The sequence below is a fragment of the Anolis carolinensis genome, unplaced genomic scaffold, assembly GCF_035594765.1.
Source record: "Anolis carolinensis isolate JA03-04 unplaced genomic scaffold, rAnoCar3.1.pri scaffold_7, whole genome shotgun sequence".
NCBI classification, from domain to species: domain Eukaryota; kingdom Metazoa; phylum Chordata; class Lepidosauria; order Squamata; family Dactyloidae; genus Anolis; species Anolis carolinensis.
This window is the reverse complement of record NW_026943818.1, coordinates 8,543,071-8,565,418: the sequence shown is the minus strand read 5'-3', so window position 1 is coordinate 8,565,418 and position 22,348 is coordinate 8,543,071. Positions and strand designations below refer to the sequence as shown.

Sequence of the window (22,348 nt, the reverse complement as noted above, 5' to 3'; positions counted from 1 at the left end):
GAATCTTGCCAAATCCTAACTTACATCCTGGACGATAAATCCCATCACCCACCAAGCAATGATGGGATTCGTAGTTCATGTCTCATAAGATCCTCAAGCCTTTTTGCAACATGGAAATAAAATCAATTGCAGTAGAGTCTCAGTTAACTGGCACTCTCAAGCAGTTGGAATTTAATAAATCGATAAATTGAAATCCAAAAAAAAAGTGCTCCAAGCATTTCACAGCACTAAATAGTAGAGCAAAAAAAATGGCTTCAATCAAAGGATTTGACAAAAACATTTTTATTCACCGGTAAAAACAAAAAAATAAGATTTACGAGGAAACTCCACAATCTAGGTGCAAAAGCCCTGCCTTTTGTTGCCATTCTGATGCAAATCATTGGCTATAAGAGCTGTATATAGGAAAACATGATTTGATGCAATCTTTTGAATTCAGAATAGCCTTGATTAGCATTGAATGGCCTTTCAGCTTCAAATCCTGGCTGCTTCCTGCCTGAGGGAATCCTTTGTTGGGAGGTGATGAAAGGCCATTCAATGCTAATCAAGGTGGTGAATTGCAACATTCACACTTTCCTCAAACAGACAAAAGTTCTTTCTCCCACCCAGACATGATTCCACAGATAAATAAACCCCACTTGCCTAGTTTCCGACGGACCTCACAACCTCCGAGGATGCCTACCATAGATGTGGGTGGAACATCAGGAGAGAATGCTTCTGGAGCATGGCCGTACAGTCCGAAAAGCTCACAGCATTACAGTGATTCTGGCCATAGAAACCTTTGACAACACCTCAAATATTGACAGTGTGAGGGCCAGTCCAGCATATTCCACTGCCGAACAGCTCTTACCTTCACGAAGTTCTTCCTAATGTTTAGGCGGAACTTCTTTTCCTATATTAGCTTACAAACAATTACATTCATGCAGGACTCGGTCCACATTTGCAATCAAAGAAGCATTGTATTTCCAAATCACCGGGTCTTGGATCAGGGCCTCCTTAGGCACATCCACACGTTCGGTTCTCCTGCAGTGATGGAGAATGGCAACATCGCTGGAAACTGAGACAGATTCAGCCTCGTACTTCTTGAGCACCGAATGGACCGAGGTCTGAACGACCTTCTCTGGCCGAACAACCATCTTCCTGTTATTGAATGCCCCTTTTTTGTTGGGTTCTCTGAAGGTGTGCTGAAATATGTTCACCCCAGGAACGTTCCTCCAAGAAGAGAAGTTGAATGGAACTGTAGCAGCAAAGACACTGTTACGGAAGACATGGTTTTCAAACAGGAACACCCCGGCGCCTGGATGATCCCCTTCGAGCCTTTCCATGAGCGATTTCCAATCTGCATCTTTTAGCGGGAGAATAATTTCATCTGTATCGATTAGCAGCACGTAATTGCTTCTGTACATATTACGGTAGATGCAGTCGTTCAGGGCGGCAATTTGTCCATAGTAGCCGATTTCTTGGGGATCCATGGAATGATGCCAATGAGTTGAAGGCTTAAGGTATGTATCGATGGGCCACTGGATAATTTCAACCATCCCTTCAGAGACGTAATGCTCTAGGACTCTCTCCATCAATAGGCTGCATTTGTTCTTATAAACGACGACTTTCTGTGCCCCGAGTATTTTGTACATTTCCACCGATTGCACAAATTGCAAGACGTTGTTGAAGCCTCCAAACATTGTTGAGATGCACACTGTGAAATCGAGCAAAGGCTCCCCGGAGTGGCGGTTTTTGATCTCAAACACTGGGAGCTGGGCAAAATCTGGGTCGCGGGAGGGATGAATCGACATGTATTTTGGAGAACAGTTCTGCGGTTCCAAGCAGAGCACATCCGCCGTCCCGTAAGGAAAACCAAATCGGTCTGCGTGGATGTCTATCTCAGCTGTCACAATGGGGAAATCGCTGTCATTTTGGCAGCAAAAGACGCAATAAAGTCCTTTGACTTTTTCAAAGTGAATGATGCTAATGACACGGATCACCGTCCTAGTCCTGTTGTCAAAATACGGGTTGATGATAAAGCTGTAGTTATCTTTGAGCCTCGTGATAGTATCTCCGGTAAGCTGGTCTCTATGAAAGCAGTCATGCAGTTTGGGTTGTTTGTTTTTTCTGCTGTCGTACTCTGTTGTGTTTTTCTTCCAATAATACGATGTAAAAGACAGCACAAAGATGAAAAGGAATGTTCCAGCAGCAACCTTTCCCCCATACTTTGACATCTCCTGGCCAGGCTATATATTATCCCATTTCAATAAATCTAGAAAATAGTGAGGGCAAAATAGAGACAGAGAGGGAGAAAATCAAATCACGACTTACTGTGATATATAGTTCTCTGTTTTCTCACAAAATGTCTTTACAAAGACACCCAAAAAAGGCATTACATGGCACAATGGATTGGAAAAATAATGCTGGAACAAAAACAACATAAACTAGCAGTTATCTTTTGGGTGAGCTACAGGAAGCAACTATTTTCCTATCAGCCCATACAAGCCCTGAGATCATCAGAAGCGGCCCTCCTCTCAGTCCCACCACCATCACAAGTACGGTTGGTGGGAACGAGGGAGAGGGCCTTTTCGGTGGTGGTCCCGCAGCTCTGGAACTCCCTCCCCAAAGAGTTACGTTCAGTCCCTTCGTTACTGCTCTTTCGCTCCCAAGTTTTTTTTTTCTTCGTGTCAGAAACTGAAAGTCGCTTCTGGTGTGAGAGAATTGGCTGTCTGCAAGGACATTACCCAGGGGACGCCCGCTCCCAAGTGAAAACCTTTTTATGGAAGCAGGCCTTCCCGATAACATACACAAATAGTCACTTCAGTCAGATAAGACTCAAAGGCACATATGGCCAAGATATGGAGCTCTAAACTGTTTAGCTGAATGCTCAAAGATTAATGTGCTAGGACAATCCTCACTGGCCTGAGGTGTAGCGTTTTCTAAAATGATAATGATTTATGTGTTATGCTTATTTATATTTCTGTAATTTGAGTCTATGTAATGTTGATTTGTTGTCTATATGTTGGGTTGTGGGGTGAGGGTTTTGTATTATGTTGTTGTGTTTATTTTGTACGCTGCTTTGAGTCCCATTTGTGGGAGAAAAACGGGATAAAAGTAAATAATAATAGTTATTTGGGATACGAAATTATAACTATATATAATATAATTATATTATATTATATATAATAATATAATCCATCTCTTCATAGAGATGTTGGGCTGCTCCTTTTATTTATTTATTTTGCTTTTAGACAAATATTTAAAGTGCTGAATGTGAGACAAAATAGAAACTGGTTAAGCACCTAGATCAATCACTGCCACGTTGTTCCAGAAATCACAAGGAAAAATTTGTAACTTAACTTGCGAGTCAAACTTTTACAAACATGGGTGAGATGCAGCCACCCATTTTGTAAAGGTCTTTCCACAGATACCGATCTTTTACCCCATAAGCATTTGATTTGGAAACAGAATTGTGAACCTCGCAGTTTCCAAGAGTCCCCTATCACCTACCTTTCTTTTATATTCATCATCCTCTTCTGCCGTGAATTTTGAGCGACTGTTTCCAAGATATCTCTCAGATCATCGTTGCGGAAAGGCGTCTGCTCCAGCTGGAGGGTCAGAAACAACACAGAGACAACGGGCTTAAAACATGATGTGAAGGACACACCCCATTGGGGTGAGAGTACAGAGTTGGCAGAACAACGCCACAAAACAGTCATCCGGCACAAATGTGCTTGATGCTGGAGCAACGCGTGTTACACATTACACATTACGCAGGAGCAATGCACTTCTCACAATTTGCGTCGTAGGAAAGCAAACTCCAGCAATGATAAAGTCCTCTTCGGGGTGAGAAGAGCGGGATATAAATGTAGTAAATAAATAAAATAAATAAAGATCATACCAGAAATGGACAGCATTCAGAAAAGTTACAGCCTGTATGCCCCTGATTAATACCAACTAGAATAGATAGAACTAGTTCTCGAATGGCAAGTCAAAACTTGCGAAAATCTCATTGATTCAACGAGTCTGTTCTAGTTGGATCTACTAATTGTCGCACCTCAGGCTAAGTTCACCTTGCTATAGATACCCAGTCAGACACACAGGTAGTCTTTTGAAGTTTTTATTAAGCAAAGCAGAATATAAATCAAGCAAGCAATCAAAAGGTAGTTCAAAGTTGTAACGAAAGAGTCAATAGGTCCAAGAGATTCACAAAGTACATGAATGTCTATTTAATCCAAAAGACTAGGTCCATAGGTTCAAAGAGCATAGCAGGAACAATAATCCATGAGGCAAATAATTAATCCATAGAGTCCAAAGCACAAGAACCAAGAATCCAAGATAATCCACAAGGTGAAAATTAGTCCATAGAGTCCAAGAACAAGGTCCAAGAATCCAAGATAAACCACAAAGCAAATAGTCCAAAGAACAAGGCCCAAGAATCCAAGAACGCTGGCTTGATAGAACTTCCACACAGATGAAGCGATGAAATTGCACTGACAATAGTCTGTGAAAGCATGCTTTAATAACAACTTAGGAATGCATTCCTCTTCCCACAGCTAGATTCACGTTTGCCACAGCTAGATTCACGTTTGCGCGCCAAACGCTCACTTCTACGGACCTGGGAACCCATCCAAGACAAACGGTCCTGTCTAGATAAGTCCTCGTTATCTTGCACCTGCTGGTCAGAAGCTAAACCGCCATCCTCATTATTTTCCAAGGCTGAAGTCTCTCCCTCAATATTTCTCATGTCAGCTTGACCGTTATCTGTTTCTCCTGGAATCAGCAGCTCAGCCTGCAACTGCATGTCTGAGCTAGCTTCTGCCTCAGACTGCTGATCTTGAATTCCAAATCCAGAATCCCCAGAATCCCCTCCATCTTCATCTAGAATATGACCAGCCTGTGGCTGGGATACAACACCAATAGGACTCCAGTAAGTGAGTTGGTTCATGTGAAACCCGACCACTCCAAAATTAAGGTGAAATTCCCTCTGTGGGGACTTGATGTGGCAGAGAATGGAATCCCTTCAGATCCCACCGCTGCCACCAATTTATGTGGAGACTTGATGTGGCAGAGGATGGAATCCCCTTTGAATCCCACCGCTGCCACCAATTAATGTGGGGACTTGATGTGGCAGAGAATGGAATCCCTTCAGATCCCACCGCTGCCACCAATTTATGTCAAGGAGCTGAGGTGACAGGGAATGGAATCCCTTTTAGAATTCCTCAGCTTAGCCACCAATATGTACAGAGGTGAGGTGTCTGACAGGAATGTGTGTTAGAGATGGAACCCTTTTTGATCCCACACACACACACACAGATACCACCACTTAATAAAGATGTTTTATAAGAGATGATGTTAATTAATTATTTGTTTGATTATCTTCTTCTTCGCTGCCACCAATGGTGAGACGTCAGGCAGATGGCACTGGTTCCTTTAAGCTTTTTCTATTTGTTCCACTTCAGGTGTTGATGTTACTTAACTTAATATGAGAGTATGACAGAGGCTTAGTTAGAATAAAATCAAAACAAGTTTATTGCAGGTACAGAGCTTGATGGTTTCAGATAACTTGGTAAAGGCACTTCTTAATGGTTACAACGGTTATGAGGTGGTTAAACTTTCAAAAGTTACACTAAACCCTGATCCTACTGGATCCCCTGGGATTAATTCTCCCTAATCCACAGGCTCTATAAAAGACCCTAGACAAATCACCTAACTTGCCTAGTCTGGTCCAACCTAAATCTGACTCAGATCTTTCTACTTAAGCCAGTCTGATTCTCCACACAAGAATCAGATCCTTCTCTATGACTAGAGAATCACCAACTCCTAAAATAAATCCTTTTATTTTAGGCCTGACTCAAATTCTTCTGAGTCACCCTGATTCTCTACCTGAGAATCAGTTCCTTCGCTGTGGATGGAAATCACCGACTGCTGGGTTTTAAAACATTCCCCTTTTCCTTTCCAAGCGGCGGTTGGCTCCGCCCCTGTTGCTATGGTAACCTGTTCTAGCATTCTAAGATGGCTACCTTCCCCCATACATCTGGTCAACTGAAATACTCGCCATTTTAAACTTAGCCAAACCTGGCTGTATAAACAAAATCAAATACACATATCATCTATAAACATAATATAATTATACACTTCTTCACACCCTCCGTTCCAACAAAATTAGAGACTTAAGATGAAACACCTCTGTAAACAATATGATGAGGGTCAGAGACGGGAAAGGAAAGCGAGTACATGTTAACGCAAGAATTCAATCTGAGTCTTGAAATGTGATGCCCGTGATTATCTTGTTTATAGGCTCTTAGGAAACAGGATTGTGGCTTCCATGGAGCTAAAGCTTGAATGGTCCCAGTACTCGATTCTTCTCCTAATATGAATGGTTTGGATCACAATACCTCCATCGGTTTGAATAGGGGTTACTTTGAAAGTCTGAACTTAAGCTCAACAATATTTGAGAATCCACAGAATGCAAACAATGGCTTTGAGTTGAAGTGTTCTCTCTGGAAAGAGCAGGAAACATGACTGAAAGAATCCTTCCAAACTTGACATCATTTAATGTTGTATTTGAATTCGATTTGAATTTGTATATTACACACTATTTGACACACCTTTAAGCTTTATGAAACCCATTTCTCAGCCAGAACCTGGCAAGGGCTGATTTATTTCATGCACTTCAATTCCATCCTGCTTGTTTTCTAAAGGTGCCAGCCACAACCGCTATTTGAACATGGCTGCTTACCACAAGGATATTTCGGCGACTCATAAATGCCCCAAAAAGTTAATTTCCGAGAGAACAACTACTAGATATAAATAACCCACATATTTAGAGGTTCTAAACAACCCATATTTTGGTTTGGAATAAAGCAAGAGCTCAATCTGAGTCTTAAAATGTGATGCCCACGAGACACTTATTTATAGCTCCTCGGAAACAGAATGACGGCTAGATTTGAGTTGTTGTTATGCCCTCGGACGTTATAAAGCTTCTGAAAATTTGAGTATTTTAGTCTATAAGGATTTTGTCATCTTGTACAGTCAAAGGATTTGGTTTTTTCATAGGTGGAAATTGTCCTCATGTATCAAGGGGTTCTCAGCAAATACAATGGAGGAAAAACATGAACAGCGGCTTGTATCATACATGTGGGAAACAGGAAACAACACAGAACAAGCCAGAATAATGTTATACTCACATGTGAAGTTGTTATTCCTTGGGAAAGGAAGATGGAAAAACAAGAAGTTCACAAATATAAGCTCCTGGCATTTGGATCACCGGGCGAGACAAGTGTGTAACAATCCAAACTTGAGCAAGATATATGGAGAACTTGATGCCGTGGCCGCTCCCATGTGGCTGCTTTATATGCAGGAAACAAGTGTTGATAGCAGAGGAAGCCGAAGAGGAAGAAACGCACAATCATAGAAGCACTGGCTGGCAGCCAAGTGAAAGAAAGGCTCACAGAGTGATAGGATGGAGGCTGCTGCTTAATTGAAGAGACCTTTTCTAGCGAAAGGAGGAGCTGCCATCGTCATCATGTGGCTTGGCTGATGCCAACGTTCTCGTTTGGATTTGCGCCACAAACATTCCTCTCTTAAGAAACCTGCCTTGTTACTTAAGCATCTAGCAACAACGGGATTTCAACACAACACACAAAGAAGTGTAGGCAGAAACGGTCAACTAATTTGCAAGTGTGTAATGATTTCAGCTAGGACCGCAGTTAGAGAAGTACGTGCTTGGTGAGCATATGTGAAACAAGATCAGCCAGGACTGTCATGTCCAGCAGTTGATGGTGGTTAGAATCCATAGCAGTTGATGGTGGTTAGAATCCATAGCAGTTGGTGGTAGTTAGAATCCCTAGCAGTTGGTGGTAGTTAGAATTCCTAGCAGTTGGTGGTGGTTAGTATACAGAAAGCTTGGCAGGATCAGGGTAGTGATGCTTTGGAAGGTATAGACGGAGTTAATCTTCCTCATAGTTCTAAAGGGCAGAGTAATCTGCAAGTAAGAACTTACAAGCAGTAGCAATTGGGGAGCAGAGGCCTGCAAGAGAGGATGCAGCTGTAATCAGCTGCATAAAAATAACTTGGCAGAGACTGCTCTTTGGGAGAAAAATACCTGTCATACTTGGCTGTGAATACTGGTGGCGTTCCCCCAGATTGGTGGATTATGGTATCCAGACCTGTGTCATGAACTCTTGTAAGCCTTATACCTTGTGGAATCTTGAACCAAGAAGATCATTGTGTTGTGTTTGTACCTTGTTGTAGACCTTGATGTACTGCGAAACCTTAGACTGATCCTTGACTACTGTTTGGACTACCCTTGAACTTTGAATTCTTTGGCTTGACCCATGGAAAGATGACTATGTTTTAGACTCTTGCTCCTTGGATATTTATCATTGACTTTTGGTGTAGTATGTACGTGCCTTATAACAAGTCTTGGCCTTATATTCTCCGGCAGTAAAGTATCTTTATGTTTTGAATTGGGACCTTGAAAGTTAATGTTTCTTTCAAGTAAAATAGTTTTGAAACAAGCCTGGTATTGTTTGGTTAACCTCTGCTGCATACGGGCAGATCCCTGGGTCCTGACAAGGAAGGAGAACAAGTTCTTGGAGTTGAAGGCAAACAGTTTCAAAGTTTCACAACGTCAAAGCCACTGGAGGCTCCAGAAGGACCAAACAGCAACTGTACCCCAATCATATCTAAATCCTTTAATAAACGTACTGCGTGATCCATGAAGTCACGAAGAGTCGGAAACAACTAAGCGACTGAACAGCAGATATTTCTTTGTATTAATTGCATCAATTCTTAAATGTATAAAACTGTATCAGACATATTATGAAGGCATCTGTTTCCCCCAGTGCCTCCTTTTTATGTCTTGTTTTATTACTTTATTTCTATAACTGTTGCTTGAACCAGTTTTGATTGTCATATTGTTTTGTTATTTTATTGTTCTGTTTTATTTTAACTTGCTTGTACTTTGGCTTTTCGGCTCAGCCCCATGTTAGCCGTCCCAAGTCCCTTCGGGGAGATGGTGGCGGGATACAAAAATAAATTGTTGTTGTTGTTCTTGTTGTTGTTGTATGACACAGCAAACAAAATAGATATGCTGGATTTCGTATCACAAAATCACAAGTCGAACATTCCCAAGTGTCTAGGATTGTGTGATGTATTTTCGTCCCACAGTATCTTTGCGTGCTCATTCTCCAAAACTTTTGCAGGTTTGTGATCCCACCAGTTCTTTACTGCTGGCAGGTGGTACTTGAGGCATAAGTTCCAATGAATCATTTGGGCCACATAGTTGTGCCTCTGTTTGTAGTCAGTCTGTGCGATTTTCTTACAGCAGCTGAGGAGATGATCAATGGTTTCATCAGCTTCCTTGCACAGTCTGCATTTTGGGTCATCAGCTGATTTTTCAATCCTGGCCTTAATTGCCTTTGTTCTGATGGCTTACTCCTGGGCTGTAAGGATCAGGCCTTCTGTCTCCTCCTTCAGGGTCCCATTTGTGAGCCATAGCCAGGTCTTCTCCTTATCAGCTTTTCCTTGAATTTTGTCAAGGAACTTTCCATGCAATGTTTTGTTGTACCAGCTGTCAGCTCTAGTTTGTAGTGCGGTTTTCTTGTACTGGTTTTTGTCTGCTGTGCTTTGAGGAGTTTCTGATTTTTGACTTCAATCAAAGCAGGTTCTTCACTTTGCTTTACATATTCTGCTATAGCGGAAGCCAGACTTCCCCTCTTCTCAGCTTCTCGTGTGTCTGTGCGGACGCAGTGGAAGTAGGAGACAGACAACTGGAGTTTTTTTCCAAAGAAAGCAGTTTACTAAAGTTCATGCAGCTGCAGAGGTTCATCCCATGCACAACTAGGTGCTGAAAAGGGAGAACCCCGCCGACAGGGTCAAGTGTCTATTTATACAATTCAATGGGTTCGGTTTACGACCGCCCACATATCAAACCATTGGTGCATATTTGTGGTGCAGTATTACATTTCATCATTACTTTCGTTTCTCTCAAAACACATGATTTCGGGGAAATCATGTGATAACCCATCGGCTGTGTACCTGGCCTGCTTGTACCTCCTTATATGGCCATTTCCTCCTACCCCTTCATTCCTACCTTACTGCCAGAGCATGTTCTTCTTCTTTGACTGCTTGTTTTACTTGTAAGAGTCCTCTGCCCCCTGATCTTCTAGGCAGATATAGCCGGTCAACATCACTGCGAGGGTGCAGTGAATGATGAATGGTCATGAGTTTTCTTGTTTTTCTGTCCAAATTGTCCAGTTCCGCCTGTGTCCAATTTATAATGCCAGTAGTATACCTTATATTATTATTATTATTATTATTATTATTATTATTATTATTATTATTATTATAATATACACTTCTGGGAATGGAGATCGCTAAACAATTAGACCTCCCACCTCCTGGAGCTATCTCCCAAGCTAGAAAATATCAGTTTCTTTGTGTTTGTAAGTGAAGCAGATAATCCCCTTATCACCAGGGCTGTGTTTACCTGTTTTAATATGACTGGAGTATGATGATCCCCACGGAATAGAAGTCTGAACAAATATGAATACATTGCCCTCCTGAAAGGGACAGTCAAGCCTCTGGTTATCAAGAATTACCACCTTTGTTTCCCTGGTCTTGCATCGTCGTCTTCACAGCACTGGGCACTTAAATCAATGAGGAATCATCTGCATACACATGTTTTTGTTATCCTCGGTTTCGTATCCTCCCAAGGGGTGTCTCTGCAACAGACTGGACCTTTAATCAAATATGAATACATTACTCTTCTGAAAGGGATAGCCAAGCCTCTGGTTATCAAGAATCACCATCTTTGTTTCCCGGGTCTCGCACCGTTGTCTTCATGGCACTGGGCACTTAAATCAATCAGGAATCATCTGCATACCCACGTTGTTGTCATCCTCGGTTTTGCGTCCTCACAAGGGGCGTCTCAGCAACGGACTGGACATTTAAACCTACCAATCATCAGCTGTTCTTCCCGCCATGAGGATCCTCTCCTCCTGTCTGTGATATCAAGGGAACCTCCAACCAATCTCTGAGCAGCTCCCAGCTGACTTGTTTATCAGTTAATCAGGAACAGGCATCAAAAATGTCCTGTATTTTACTTCTGAAGGAATACTTGGTACTCACATCCCTTTTGGTCAATATGGAATAAGCCTCTGTAGTTTGCCTTCAGAGCACTTTGTTCTGTCTCCTGACTGATCTGATTTAGCAGAAGCTCACCAGGCAGAGTCCTTATCCACAGTCCTAGCTAAAATCTCTTCAGTAGAATAAAACTGAGTGTTGTGTGGCTTCCAGGTTGTATGGCCATCTTCTAGCAGCATTTTCTCCTGACCGTTCTGTCAGACCAGTGTTTGTCCTATAGCGATATTGTCTTGACTAGCAGAGGTTTGTAAGCACATATCCTTTTAAAGATATATCAATTCACTACAGTCGACCTTGCCACAGGATCAGTGAGTCTTCTTGAAATGACAACAGGAAACAAAAGTAGTAAATAGTTCAGTTTCTGTCTTCTTTGTGGAATCAGGATGCCCTTGACTGGTAGTGCGGCAGCGTTGATTTCAGCTTCAGCTTCCAGATACCAAATGCCACGACTACCTGCAGCCACCAGCTGCTACCAGCAATGTTTGCAAGCTCAATGCTTTGTTTTATACCGGATGCTGATAACTCTCCCAACTCAAACCATCACAGCTGCTCTACCGCAGTAACAAACTGGTTCTGATTCTTATTATTGCTTAGGAAAAGCCAATAGCAAACTATTAGTAGCAACACTTTCTCCTGCATCTGTGGCTGACATCTTCAGAAGATCTGATGGTGGTAAAGCAAGTGGAGAATAATATACCTGGGTGGGAGAAAGAACCAATGTCTATTAACCAAGTATGAAGGGTGCAATTAGCAAACCTGATTTGCAAGTGTTTGCATGGGATCCATCCATTGTTGTTGTTTATTCGCTCCCGATTCTTCGTGACCTCATGGATCAGCCCATGCTAGAGCTCCCTGTCGGCCATGGCCACCTGCAGCTCCTTCAAGGATACCATCCATCCACCTTGCCCTTGGTCAGCCCCTCTTCCTTTTTCCGTCCATTTCCCTCAACATCATGATCTTTTCCAAGCTTTCCTGTCTTCTCATGATGTGGCCAAAGGACTTCATCTTTGCCTCTAATATCCTTCACTCCAGTGAGCAGCTGGGCATTATTTCCTGGCATATGGACTGGTTGGATCTTCTCACAGTCCAAGACACTCTCAGGATTTTCCTCCAACACCAGAGTTCAGAAGCGTCTCTCTTCCTTCACTCAGCCTTCCTTATGGTCCAGCTCTCAGATCCATAGGTTACTACGGGGAATACAATTGCTTCCATTATGCGGATGCAGATTGCAGAAATCAGAAGTTCCCTTCTTGGGTGGGGAAAATGGCAAATATATATATTTCTATTAAAATATTATGCGATATTAATATTATGTATAATATTATTATATTTATATTACAATATATATATGGCATTGTATTATATAAATAAATAGATATATAAATATATTAATATTAAGATATATTAAAATATATTAATATAATATTTAGCATTTTATACACATATGCATACATATTTTACATAAACATACATATATGTGTGTGTGTGTGTATAAATATGTACACGCGCACATGCACGCACACACACACACATAATTTTTGGACCCCCACAAAGTTGGGAAAAATGGCAAAAATATATAATATTTTCATCTATATATATAAAAGGGTAATGAAATTTCGGCCTCGGACAAAACAACAAAACTACACATCCCAGAAACACTAAACTTGGCAGCACAACCCCTCATCCATGTCTCTATGTTCATACAACAAAAAGAAAAGAAAAATAAAGTCCTAATTAAAAGGAGAGGAATAATTGTTTTTATCCAATTGCTGCCAGTTAGAAGGCTAAGCTCCACCCACTTGGTCTCCTAGCAACCCACTCAGCCCAGGGGACAGGCAGAGTTAGGCCTCACTTAGGCCTCTTCCACAGATTATCTGATTTGCACTGGATTATATGGCAGTGTAGACTCAAGGCCCTTCCACACAGCTATATAACCCATTTAGAATCTTATATTATCTGCTTTGAACTGGATTATCTTGACTCCACACTGCCATATACAGTAGAGTCTCGCTTATCCAACGTAAACGGGCCGGCAGAACGTTGGATAAGCGAATATGTTGGATAATAAGGAGAGATTAAGGAAAAGCCTATTAAACATCAAATTAGGTTATGATTTTACAAATTAAGCACCAAAACATCATGTTATACAACAAATTTGACAGAAAAAGTAGTTCAATACACAGTAATGCTATGCAGTAATTACTGTATTTACGAATTTAGCACCAAAATGTCATGATGTATTGAAAACATTGACTACAAAAATGCGTTGGATAATCCAGAACGTTGGATAAGCGAGTGTTGGATAAGTGAGACTCTACTGTAATCCACTTCAGCATGCATTTTATACAACTGTGTAGCAGGGGCTTCATATAATCCAGTTCTAAGCAGATAATTTAAGATTATAAATATACAGTAGAGTCTCACTTATCCAACATAAACAGGCCGGCAGAACGTTGGAGAAGTGAATATGTTGGATAATAAGAAGGGATTCAGAAAAAGCCTATTAAACACACATGTGCACACACGTGCACACACACACATAATTTTGGGCCCTTACAAAGATGTGGGGGGAAAATGGCAAGAAAATACAATTAATATCTATATATATAAAAGAGTGATGGCATCATGGCGACCCACAAAACAACAAAACTACAGGGCCCCCAACCTCGAAATTTGACAACACAACCCATCATCCACGCCTCTAGGTTGATACAACAAAAAGAAAAGAAAAATAAAGTCCTAATTAGAGAGAGAGGAATAATTGCTTTTATCCAATTGCTGCCAGTTAGAAGGCTAAGCTCCTCCAACTTGGTCTCCTAGCAACCCAATAAAAATAATAAAAAACACTAAAAATAATTAAAAACACTAAAAAATTAATACAATAAAATACTATAACAGAAAATAACTAAAAATAATGCAAGAAAATAATAACATGTAATGAATAAAAAGATAGCTTACAATAAAAATAATTTAAAAATACAAATAACGTCAAATAATAATTACACAACAATTTTTAACCAATACCACCACCACTTTGCCACAGCAACGCGTGGCCGGGCACAGCTAGTAAAATATATATCATTTCAGGGCATTTCTTGGTCGTTGGATTCCATCTTTCTGACAGGAAGATGCTTCTGGCCTATATTCATAGTAAAGAGACCTTTTCGAAGAAATGGTTTCTTATTTTTAATTTTTAAAAAAACAGAACTATTGCCATTCAATGTGAAAAATGTGGGTGCCAAGAAAAGCAAGACATTCTCAGACATATAGATATATCCCCCATTAAAACAATATCATTTAACAGAAAAGAGAGAGAGAAAAGGAAAAATCACCTCAGGAATTTTCCCGCTTTTTTTGAGGAAGAGTGAGGGCTGCAATGGCGGCGCAGAGGCACAAGGGGGCGCCCAAGCTCGCTCTCCTCAAAGAGATTTAAAAAAGAGATTGAGAGCTTCATCTCTAGGAAGAGAACCTGGCAGGGTATGGAACATGGGAGTTGTAGTCCTAAAATTACCCCCACAATATTAGGGGGAAAGGCCTGTCAGAGACATTTGGATAACAAGGGATGGCTTTGTGCAGGATTGGGCTGCATTGTGAGGCCATTTTGACCAAACCTTGGTGAGGAATCCGTTAGTTGTGAGGAAAAATGGCATCTCATGGGGAAAAGGAGCCATTATATTGAAAAGGATGAATATACTCTCTCTCTCTCTCTCTCTCTCTCTCTCTCTCTCTCTCTCTAGTATATTCATAGATAGATAAATAGTATATATGTGTGTGTTAGTATAGTATATTCATATATACTACATATATAGTATATATGTATGTATATGTATATGGGATGCCATTTTACTATGCTATTGTATATAATGGGAGACACCATTTTACTGTGCCATTTATATAGTGTGTGTGTGTGTGTGTATATATATATATAGTATATAATGGGATATATATGGGATGATATTTTACTGTGCCATTTATATAATGGGACTAGCTGTGCCCGGCCACGCGTTGCTGTGGCGAAGTCTGGTGTTCTGGGAAATAAAAGTATTGAGGAATTGGTGGTAGTTAAGGTCAAGGGTAAAGGTTTTCCCCAGACATTAAGTCCAGTCGTGTCTTACTCTGGAGGTTGGTGCTCATCTCCATTTCTAAGCCGAAGAGCCGGCGTTGTCCGTAGACTCCTCCAAGGTCATGTGGGATGACTACATGGAGCGGCGTTACCTATTGATGCACTCACATTTGCATGTTTTTGAACTTCTTGGTTGGCAGAAGCTGGGGCTAACAGTGGGGGCTCTCTCCGCTCCCCCAATTCAAACCTGTGGCCTTTCGGTCCAGAAGTTCAGCAGCTCAGCGCTTTAACACGCTGCGCCATCAGGGGATATTATTTCCTAAAGGTTGTGAATATACAATATTTCTGATTGGTTTTTTTTTTTTTGTTGGAGGCAAGTATGAATGCTGCAATTAGGAAAAATGATTAGGATGTGATGGCCTTGCAGCTTTAAAGCCTGGCTGTTTCCTCCCTGAGTGAATTTTTTGTTGGGAGGTGTTAGCTGGCCCTGATTGTTTCCTGTGTGGAATTCCCCTGTTTATTTACTGTCCTGGTTTTAGAGATTATATTGTTCTGCATTATTCTATCCCAGTAATTATTTCATATTAAAGAAGAATCTCACTTATCCAACATTCGCTTATACAATGTTCTGGATTATCCAATGCAGTCTGCCTTTTCATAATCAATGTTTTTGTAGTCAGTGTTTTAAATTCATTGTGATATTTTAGTGGTAAATTTGTAAATACAGTACGTAAATACTGCATAGCATTACTGCGCATGGAACTACTTTTTCTGTCAAATTTGTTGTATAATATGATGTTTTGGTGCTTAATTTGTATAACGATTACCTAATTTGATGTTTAATTGGCTTTTCCTGAATCCCCTCTTATTATCCAACATATTCACTTATCCTGCCAGCCTGTTTACGTTGGATAAGTGAGACTCTACTGTATATTTCTAATCTTATATTATCTGCTCAGAACTGGATTATATGAGGCTCCTTCTTCACAGCTGTATAAAATACACACTGAAGTGGATTATATGGTAGTGTGGAGTCAAAATAATCCAGTGCAAAGCAGATAATATAAGATTATAAATGGGTTATATAGCTGTGTGGAAGGGCCTTGAGTCTACACTACATATAATCCAGTGCAAATTAGATAATCTGTGGAAGAAGTCTAAGTGAGGCCTAGATCTGCCTGTCCCCTAACTGAAACCTGGCTGTCCCTTGGTTGCTAGGCAACCAAGTGGGCAGAGATTAGCCCTCTAAACTGGCAGCAATTGGATAAAAAAAATTATTGCTCTCCCTCTAATTAGGACTTTATTTTTCTTTTCTTTTTGTTTTATCAACCTTGAGGCGTGGATGATGGGTTGTGTTGTCAAATTTTGAGGTTGGGGGGCCTGTACTTTTGTTGTTTTGTGAATAGCCGTGATGCCATAACTCTTTTATATATATAGATATATACAGTAGAGTCTCACTTATCCAACATAAATGGGTCAGCAGAAGCTTGGATTAGCGAATATCTTGGATAATAAGGAGGGATTAAGGAAAAGCCTATTAAACATCAAATTAGGTTATGATTTTACAAATTAAGCACCAAAACTTCATGTTAGACAACAAATTTGACAGATAAAGTAGTTCAATACACAGTAATGTTATGTTGTAATTACTGTATTTACGAATTTAGCACCAAAATATCACAATATATTGAAAACATTGACTACAAAAATGGCTTGGATTATCCAGAGGCTTGGATAAGCGAGGCTTGGATTAGTGAGACTACTGTATATATATATGTGTGTTAGTATGGTATATTCATATATACTACATATATAGTATATATGTATGTATATGGGATGCCATTTTACTATGCTATTGTATATAATGGCATACACTCATATAATGGGAGACACCATTTTACTGTGCCATTTATATAATGTATGTGTGTGTGTGTTTATATATACAGTAAAGTCTCAATTATCCCACACTCGCTTATCCAACGTTCTGGATTATCCAACACATTTTGTAGTCAATGTTTTCAATATATCATGATATTTTGGTGATAAATTCGTAAATACAGTAATTACTACATAGCATTACTGCGTATTGAACTACTTTTTCTGTCAAATTTGTTGTATAACATGATGTTTTCGTGCTTAATTTGTAAAATCATAACTTAATTTGATGTTTAATTGGCTTTTCCTTAATCCATCCTTATTATCCAACATATTCGTTTATCCAACGTTCTGCCGGCCCATTTATGTTGGATAAGTGAGACTCTACTGTATATTGAAAAGGATGAATATACTCCCCCCCTCTCTCTCTCTAGTATATTCATAGATAGATAGATAGATAGATAGTATATATGTGTGTGTTAGTATAGTATATTCATATATACTACATATATGTATATGGGATGCCATTTTACTATGCTATTGTATATAATGGGATACACACATATAATGGGAGACACCATTTTACTGTGCCATTTATATAATGTGTGTGTGTGTGTATAGTATATAATGGGATATATATGGGATGATATTTTACTGTGCCATTTATATAATGGGATATATACAGTAAAGTCTCACTTATCCAACATAAACGGGCTGGCAGAACGTTGGATAAGTGAATATGTTGGATAATAAGAAGGGTTGAAGGAAAAGCCTATTAAGCATCAAATTAGGTTATGATTTTACAAAAACATCTTGTTTTACACCAAATTGGACAGAAAAAGTAGTTCAATATGCAGTAATGTTATGTTGTAATTACTGTATTTACGAATTTAGCACAATTTTACTGTGCCATTTATATAATGGGTTATATTTATATATATAAACACACACACGTAATGGGAGATGTAGATATGGGACAACATTTTATTGCTCCATTGTATATACCATTATATACACGGTACAATGGTGTTCCTTATACAAAATGGCAAAATTAAGGTTTGCTTATTGGAATATATAGATATAGATATAGTCCCATTATAAATAGATAGGAGATATATATTCCAATGGAGTATTAGATAGATAGATAGATAGATAGATAGATAGATAGATAGATAGATAGATAGATAGATAGGCAGACAGGCATACACACACACACACATATGTATGTGTCTTGTTATATACAGTGGCCCAGTAAAATGGCATCCCTTATATAAAATGGCAAATTAAGGTTTGCCTATTGGGAGATTTAGATATATAGATATATATTTCCCAGAGGCAAATCTTGAATTCAGTGCCATCAACAGAAAAAAGTGTAATCTTATAATGCATCTTACAATTGATTCGAACACTTCGTGATGCACCTACCTTCATTCTTTCTATTTGAAATTATTTCCTTATTCGAAAAGCGCAAAAAGGAAAACTTTGGTTTAATGTCTTTTTTTTTCTTCCCACAGATCTATAGCTCCTGCATTGCAACATCTGAACCAGAGAATGTTTCGCTGCAGAAAGAGGAATTGGGCGATTATAATAATCCCTTTTCTGATCATTCTGTGTGTTCGAATGTACTACTGGACAGAGCGGCTTCCACTTCCTGTCCCACTGGAGCTGCCCTTTGACCCCTGCAAGGGCAAAATAGCCAACGATACCATCACAGCGTTGAAATACAGCAAAACCTTCATTGTCTCAGCTTATCATGACGACAGGGAACAAAATGTCACCCGTATGGTTGCGATTGTGAACTACAAGAAAGTGGAGGACCTTTACTGCTGGTTTTGCTGCAGCCTCAGTGGCCGAGTCTCCGTCATAAGAGCAGCCATAACCATTCACCAGGACAGAGTCGCCTCTCATTTTGGTCCAGCTGAAATCATGTGTTTGGAGCCACAGCTCTGCTACCCAAAATACGTGTCTGTTCATTCATCCCCAAAAGGCGAAGCAAAAGAGCTGCCTAGCTTTGAGATCCAGAATTTTTGGCCGAAGTTCTCCTTTTTTTCTGCTGAATTCACTCTTTGCCTCTCTGTCATGTTCGGAAACTACAGCAATGTCTTACAATTCATCCAAAACGTGGAAATGTACAAAATCCTTGGGGCGCAGAAAGTGGTGGTCTACTTGCACAACTGCAGCCAAATGATGGAACAAGTCCTGGATTTTTATGTTGCGGAAGGCACCGTCGAGGTGATACCATGGCCGATTGATTTGTATATTAATTTCTCATATTTTTGGTACTCCCATAAGGATTGGCTGTATGGGAAAACCGTTGTTCTGAACGACTGCATCTACCACAATATGTACAGGAGCAAATATGTTGTTCTCAACGACATCGATGAAATTATTCTACCTGTTCAACACCTGCGTTGGCAAACAATGATAAACAGCCTGGAGCAACAGAATCCAGAGTCAGGCATTTTCCTTTTCGAAAACAGTTTCTTTCCACAGAATGTATTTTCTGCTCTTGATAGCGATTTCAACGTTTCCTTATGGAAAACTGTTCCGGGAACCAACATTTTACAGCACATTTACAAAGAACCCAACAGAGTCTGGATCAACAGCCCAAGACGGATGATTGTCAATCCAAGGAAAGTGGTGCAAACTTCCTCCAACTTCATTCTCAGGGGTTACAGTCGAACGATGGACGTTTCCAGAGATATTGGGATCCTTTACAATTGCAGAGAACACCGTGATGAAGAGATTCCTGATAAATATCTCATTAGGGACACAGCAATCCAAAGGTTTAGCAAGCCTTTGGTTAAAAGCGTTAATGAAGTGCTTGCGAAACTGTTCCCAAGAAAGATGCCTGATTCTAACAAATACTTTGACAGATTTACCAATATCTTAAACTACTAGACCATTCTATATGTACAAGTTGCTATTTATGTTGGATGAGATAGGCACTTCATTTAGCTGTTGTTTACAGTGGCTACATTTCTATTTGTTTGCTTTGTCCATGACAGAGTCAACAGAAAACATAATTTAATAGCTGTGATCGAATGAGGGATAGAGTAACACATCCACATTTTTATCAATGAAGTCCCAGACAGTTAACAGGCTCTTTTAAACTGCTCACAAGCTCTGCATCTATAAACTATAATAAAGGGTTAAATGCTATGGCTGAGATGAATCAGTTTTTTTTGTGAAAAGGTTATCGGTCAAATTAATACTGCATTTTAGGCTATAGGTCCATTAGAAGTCTAGCAGTTTCATAATTGTGAATTTTTTCTGATTTTTTTTTAGACAGAACTGAAGGTAAATGTATGGCTGTGAATCATAAATATATGTTGTGTGTGTATATATATATGTGTGTGTGTGTGTGTGTGTATAGGTTATATATATATGCATACATACACACATACATATATATATATATTGACTCAGTAGGCTATTTCCTTACCACATAAAAAGGTTTTGTTGATTGTTCTGAATGTTCACTATAAAGTATTCTGACTACATTCAGCAGCTTCTGCATTATTCAGAACAATCAACAAAACCTTTTTATGTGGTAAGGAAATAGAGTACTGAGTCAATATATCTATGTATGTATGCATGTAGGTGTGTGTGTATATATGTGTGTGTATACACACATGCATACATACATACATACATACATATATATATATATTGACTCAGTGGGCTATTTCCTTACCACATAAAAAGGTTTTGTTGATTGTTCTGAATGTTCTCTATAAAGTCTTCTGACTACATTCAGCAACATCTGCATTTATTTTAAAGCAAACAGGTATTATGTTTTTCCAGGTAAGAGTCTGCTTTGAGACCTGTTATTAAAACTGAACTGTAAAAAACTTACTTCTGCCGTTAGGAATAGTTAATTAAATATTCAATGTTGACTAAAGTTGTTATTCCCTGTAATTGATTTTAAATTGTTCTTCAGGCTTCTGTTTCTGCAGACTGTGAATTGGAGTTAGATGTCAGTTGCTGTATATCTACTCTATAAATTTCTGTGCTCACAGAATTACAGTGGATCCTTGGAAATAATAAGAAATAGCTGTTAAACTAGTAGATTATGTCTTCCTTACAGTTTATTTTACAGTCTTATCAGTTCTGCAGAGGTCCTCTTTTTTGAGGGTGTTACACAAGAATAGTTGCATAATGGCAGTATTACAGTGGTGTTGTTTAGTTGCCTAGAAGCATCACTCCTCGCTTAGATCTAGAAGATTGATTTGCCAGAGGAGAGTTGCACTGACAGGCTTAAGAATGCTTTGATTTCATTATTTTTATAGGATAGAAGGAAGCCCAATGTAACAAATAGTTTAAGGAGTCAGTTTTAAACGAGATGATAAAAATCCAGTGGGAATGTCTTACCTGGATTGTGACACTTGAAGCTAACAAAGGAGGTCCATTTGCAAAAGAGGTAGGCAGGATCTCTGTCGATATCAAGGCTGAGCAACCTTTTCACTCAGCCTTCAGAATAATTTCTAAAACTCTTCATCAAGTAATCGGCACAATATGTAAGAAAAGGATGTGGTCCTGCCCACATTGCGTTCTCACCATGCTTACTGTGGAATTCAGTATTGCCAATAGTTGCAGCTGGCACCACCCAACAGCTGCTTTGAGCTTCATTTAAGAGAGGAGAGTGGGATGAGGATGATGATAATAAGACAGTCCTTGGGGGGAACAGTCATTGGCAGGCAAAACCAAATCTCCTTGGCCCCTGATCAGTGTAAGAATTAACCTGAAGCATTATATTTTAATTCCTTTCTGCTTTTCCATCCAAAAAGCAGTCAATGCATGGGCTATGTTGGGGCTCCATAGGGTAAATGTGTGCATTGATTGGGCTACACAGCTATTGTGTTGAATGGTAACATTGCACTAGTGGGGTGTTATGTAGTTTCCGGGCTGTATGGTAGTGTTCTAGCAGTGATTCTGGCCATAAAAAACCTTTGATAATACATTGCAGTAGTGAATTCTACAACTTTGAATTTAACCATGGGCAAAAATGTCTAGCCGTTTCAATAGAAGACATAATTCCCCAAATTTAAACCGTTTAAATTTCCTTGGTTTGGCTTAGTTTGCATTCTTTTAACCATCTGATACGTTTCTGGAACCCCTCCTTGCACGCCATCATATTTCCATTTGCTGGGAGACACCTTTGCTGTGAGAACACTGACTTACTATTGCTTTGTGTAACCATCAGGTAGAGGTTGAGGCAAAACAATGACTCAACCAAGAATTCATGAAACAAGCAGTGATGCAATTTCAAGAGAAACT

The 22,348-nt window shown here is 39.6% G+C and overlaps 2 protein-coding genes across 5 annotated transcripts; one reads left to right on the top strand and one right to left on the bottom strand.

Annotated features, from left to right (window-relative positions):
• Positions 1-266: 266 nt before the first annotated feature.
• On the bottom strand, positions 267-22,093 carry LOC100553535 (glycosyltransferase family 92 protein F13G3.3). Of its 2 annotated transcripts, none has more exons than XM_016997486.2 (3): positions 21,443-22,093; positions 3,490-3,587; positions 267-2,251 (listed from the first exon to the last, which is right to left on the bottom strand). In XM_016997486.2, exon 3 carries the CDS (start codon positions 2,211-2,213, stop codon positions 900-902), a length of 1,314 nt encoding a protein of 437 aa, XP_016852975.1. In that variant the 5' UTR covers positions 2,214-2,251; positions 3,490-3,587; positions 21,443-22,093; the 3' UTR covers positions 267-899. The 2 variants fall into 2 exon arrangements, with proteins under 2 accessions (XP_016852975.1, XP_008119038.1); XM_008120831.3 differs by lacking the exon at positions 21,443-22,093 and adding an exon at positions 7,170-7,416.
• LOC100553737 (uncharacterized) lies at positions 7,865-20,230 on the top strand. Of its 3 annotated transcripts, none has more exons than XM_062960613.1 (2): positions 7,865-7,919; positions 18,583-20,230. In XM_062960613.1, exon 2 carries the CDS (start codon positions 18,620-18,622, stop codon positions 19,967-19,969), a length of 1,350 nt encoding a protein of 449 aa, XP_062816683.1. In that variant the 5' UTR covers positions 7,865-7,919; positions 18,583-18,619; the 3' UTR covers positions 19,970-20,230. The 3 variants fall into 3 exon arrangements, with proteins under 3 accessions (XP_062816683.1, XP_008119047.1, XP_003227642.2); XM_008120840.3 differs by lacking the exon at positions 7,865-7,919 and adding an exon at positions 14,478-14,607; XM_003227594.4 differs by lacking the exon at positions 7,865-7,919 and adding an exon at positions 14,550-14,745.
• Positions 22,094-22,348: the final 255 nt, after the last annotated feature.

Bases quoted from the DNA above. Each gene is read 5' to 3' on its own strand.
- LOC100553535 (XM_016997486.2), bottom strand. From the start codon at position 2,213: ATGTCAAAGTATGGGGGAAAGGTTGCTGCTGGAACATTCCTTTTCATC.
- LOC100553737 (XM_062960613.1), top strand. From the start codon at position 18,620: ATGTTTCGCTGCAGAAAGAGGAATTGGGCGATTATAATAATCCCTTTT.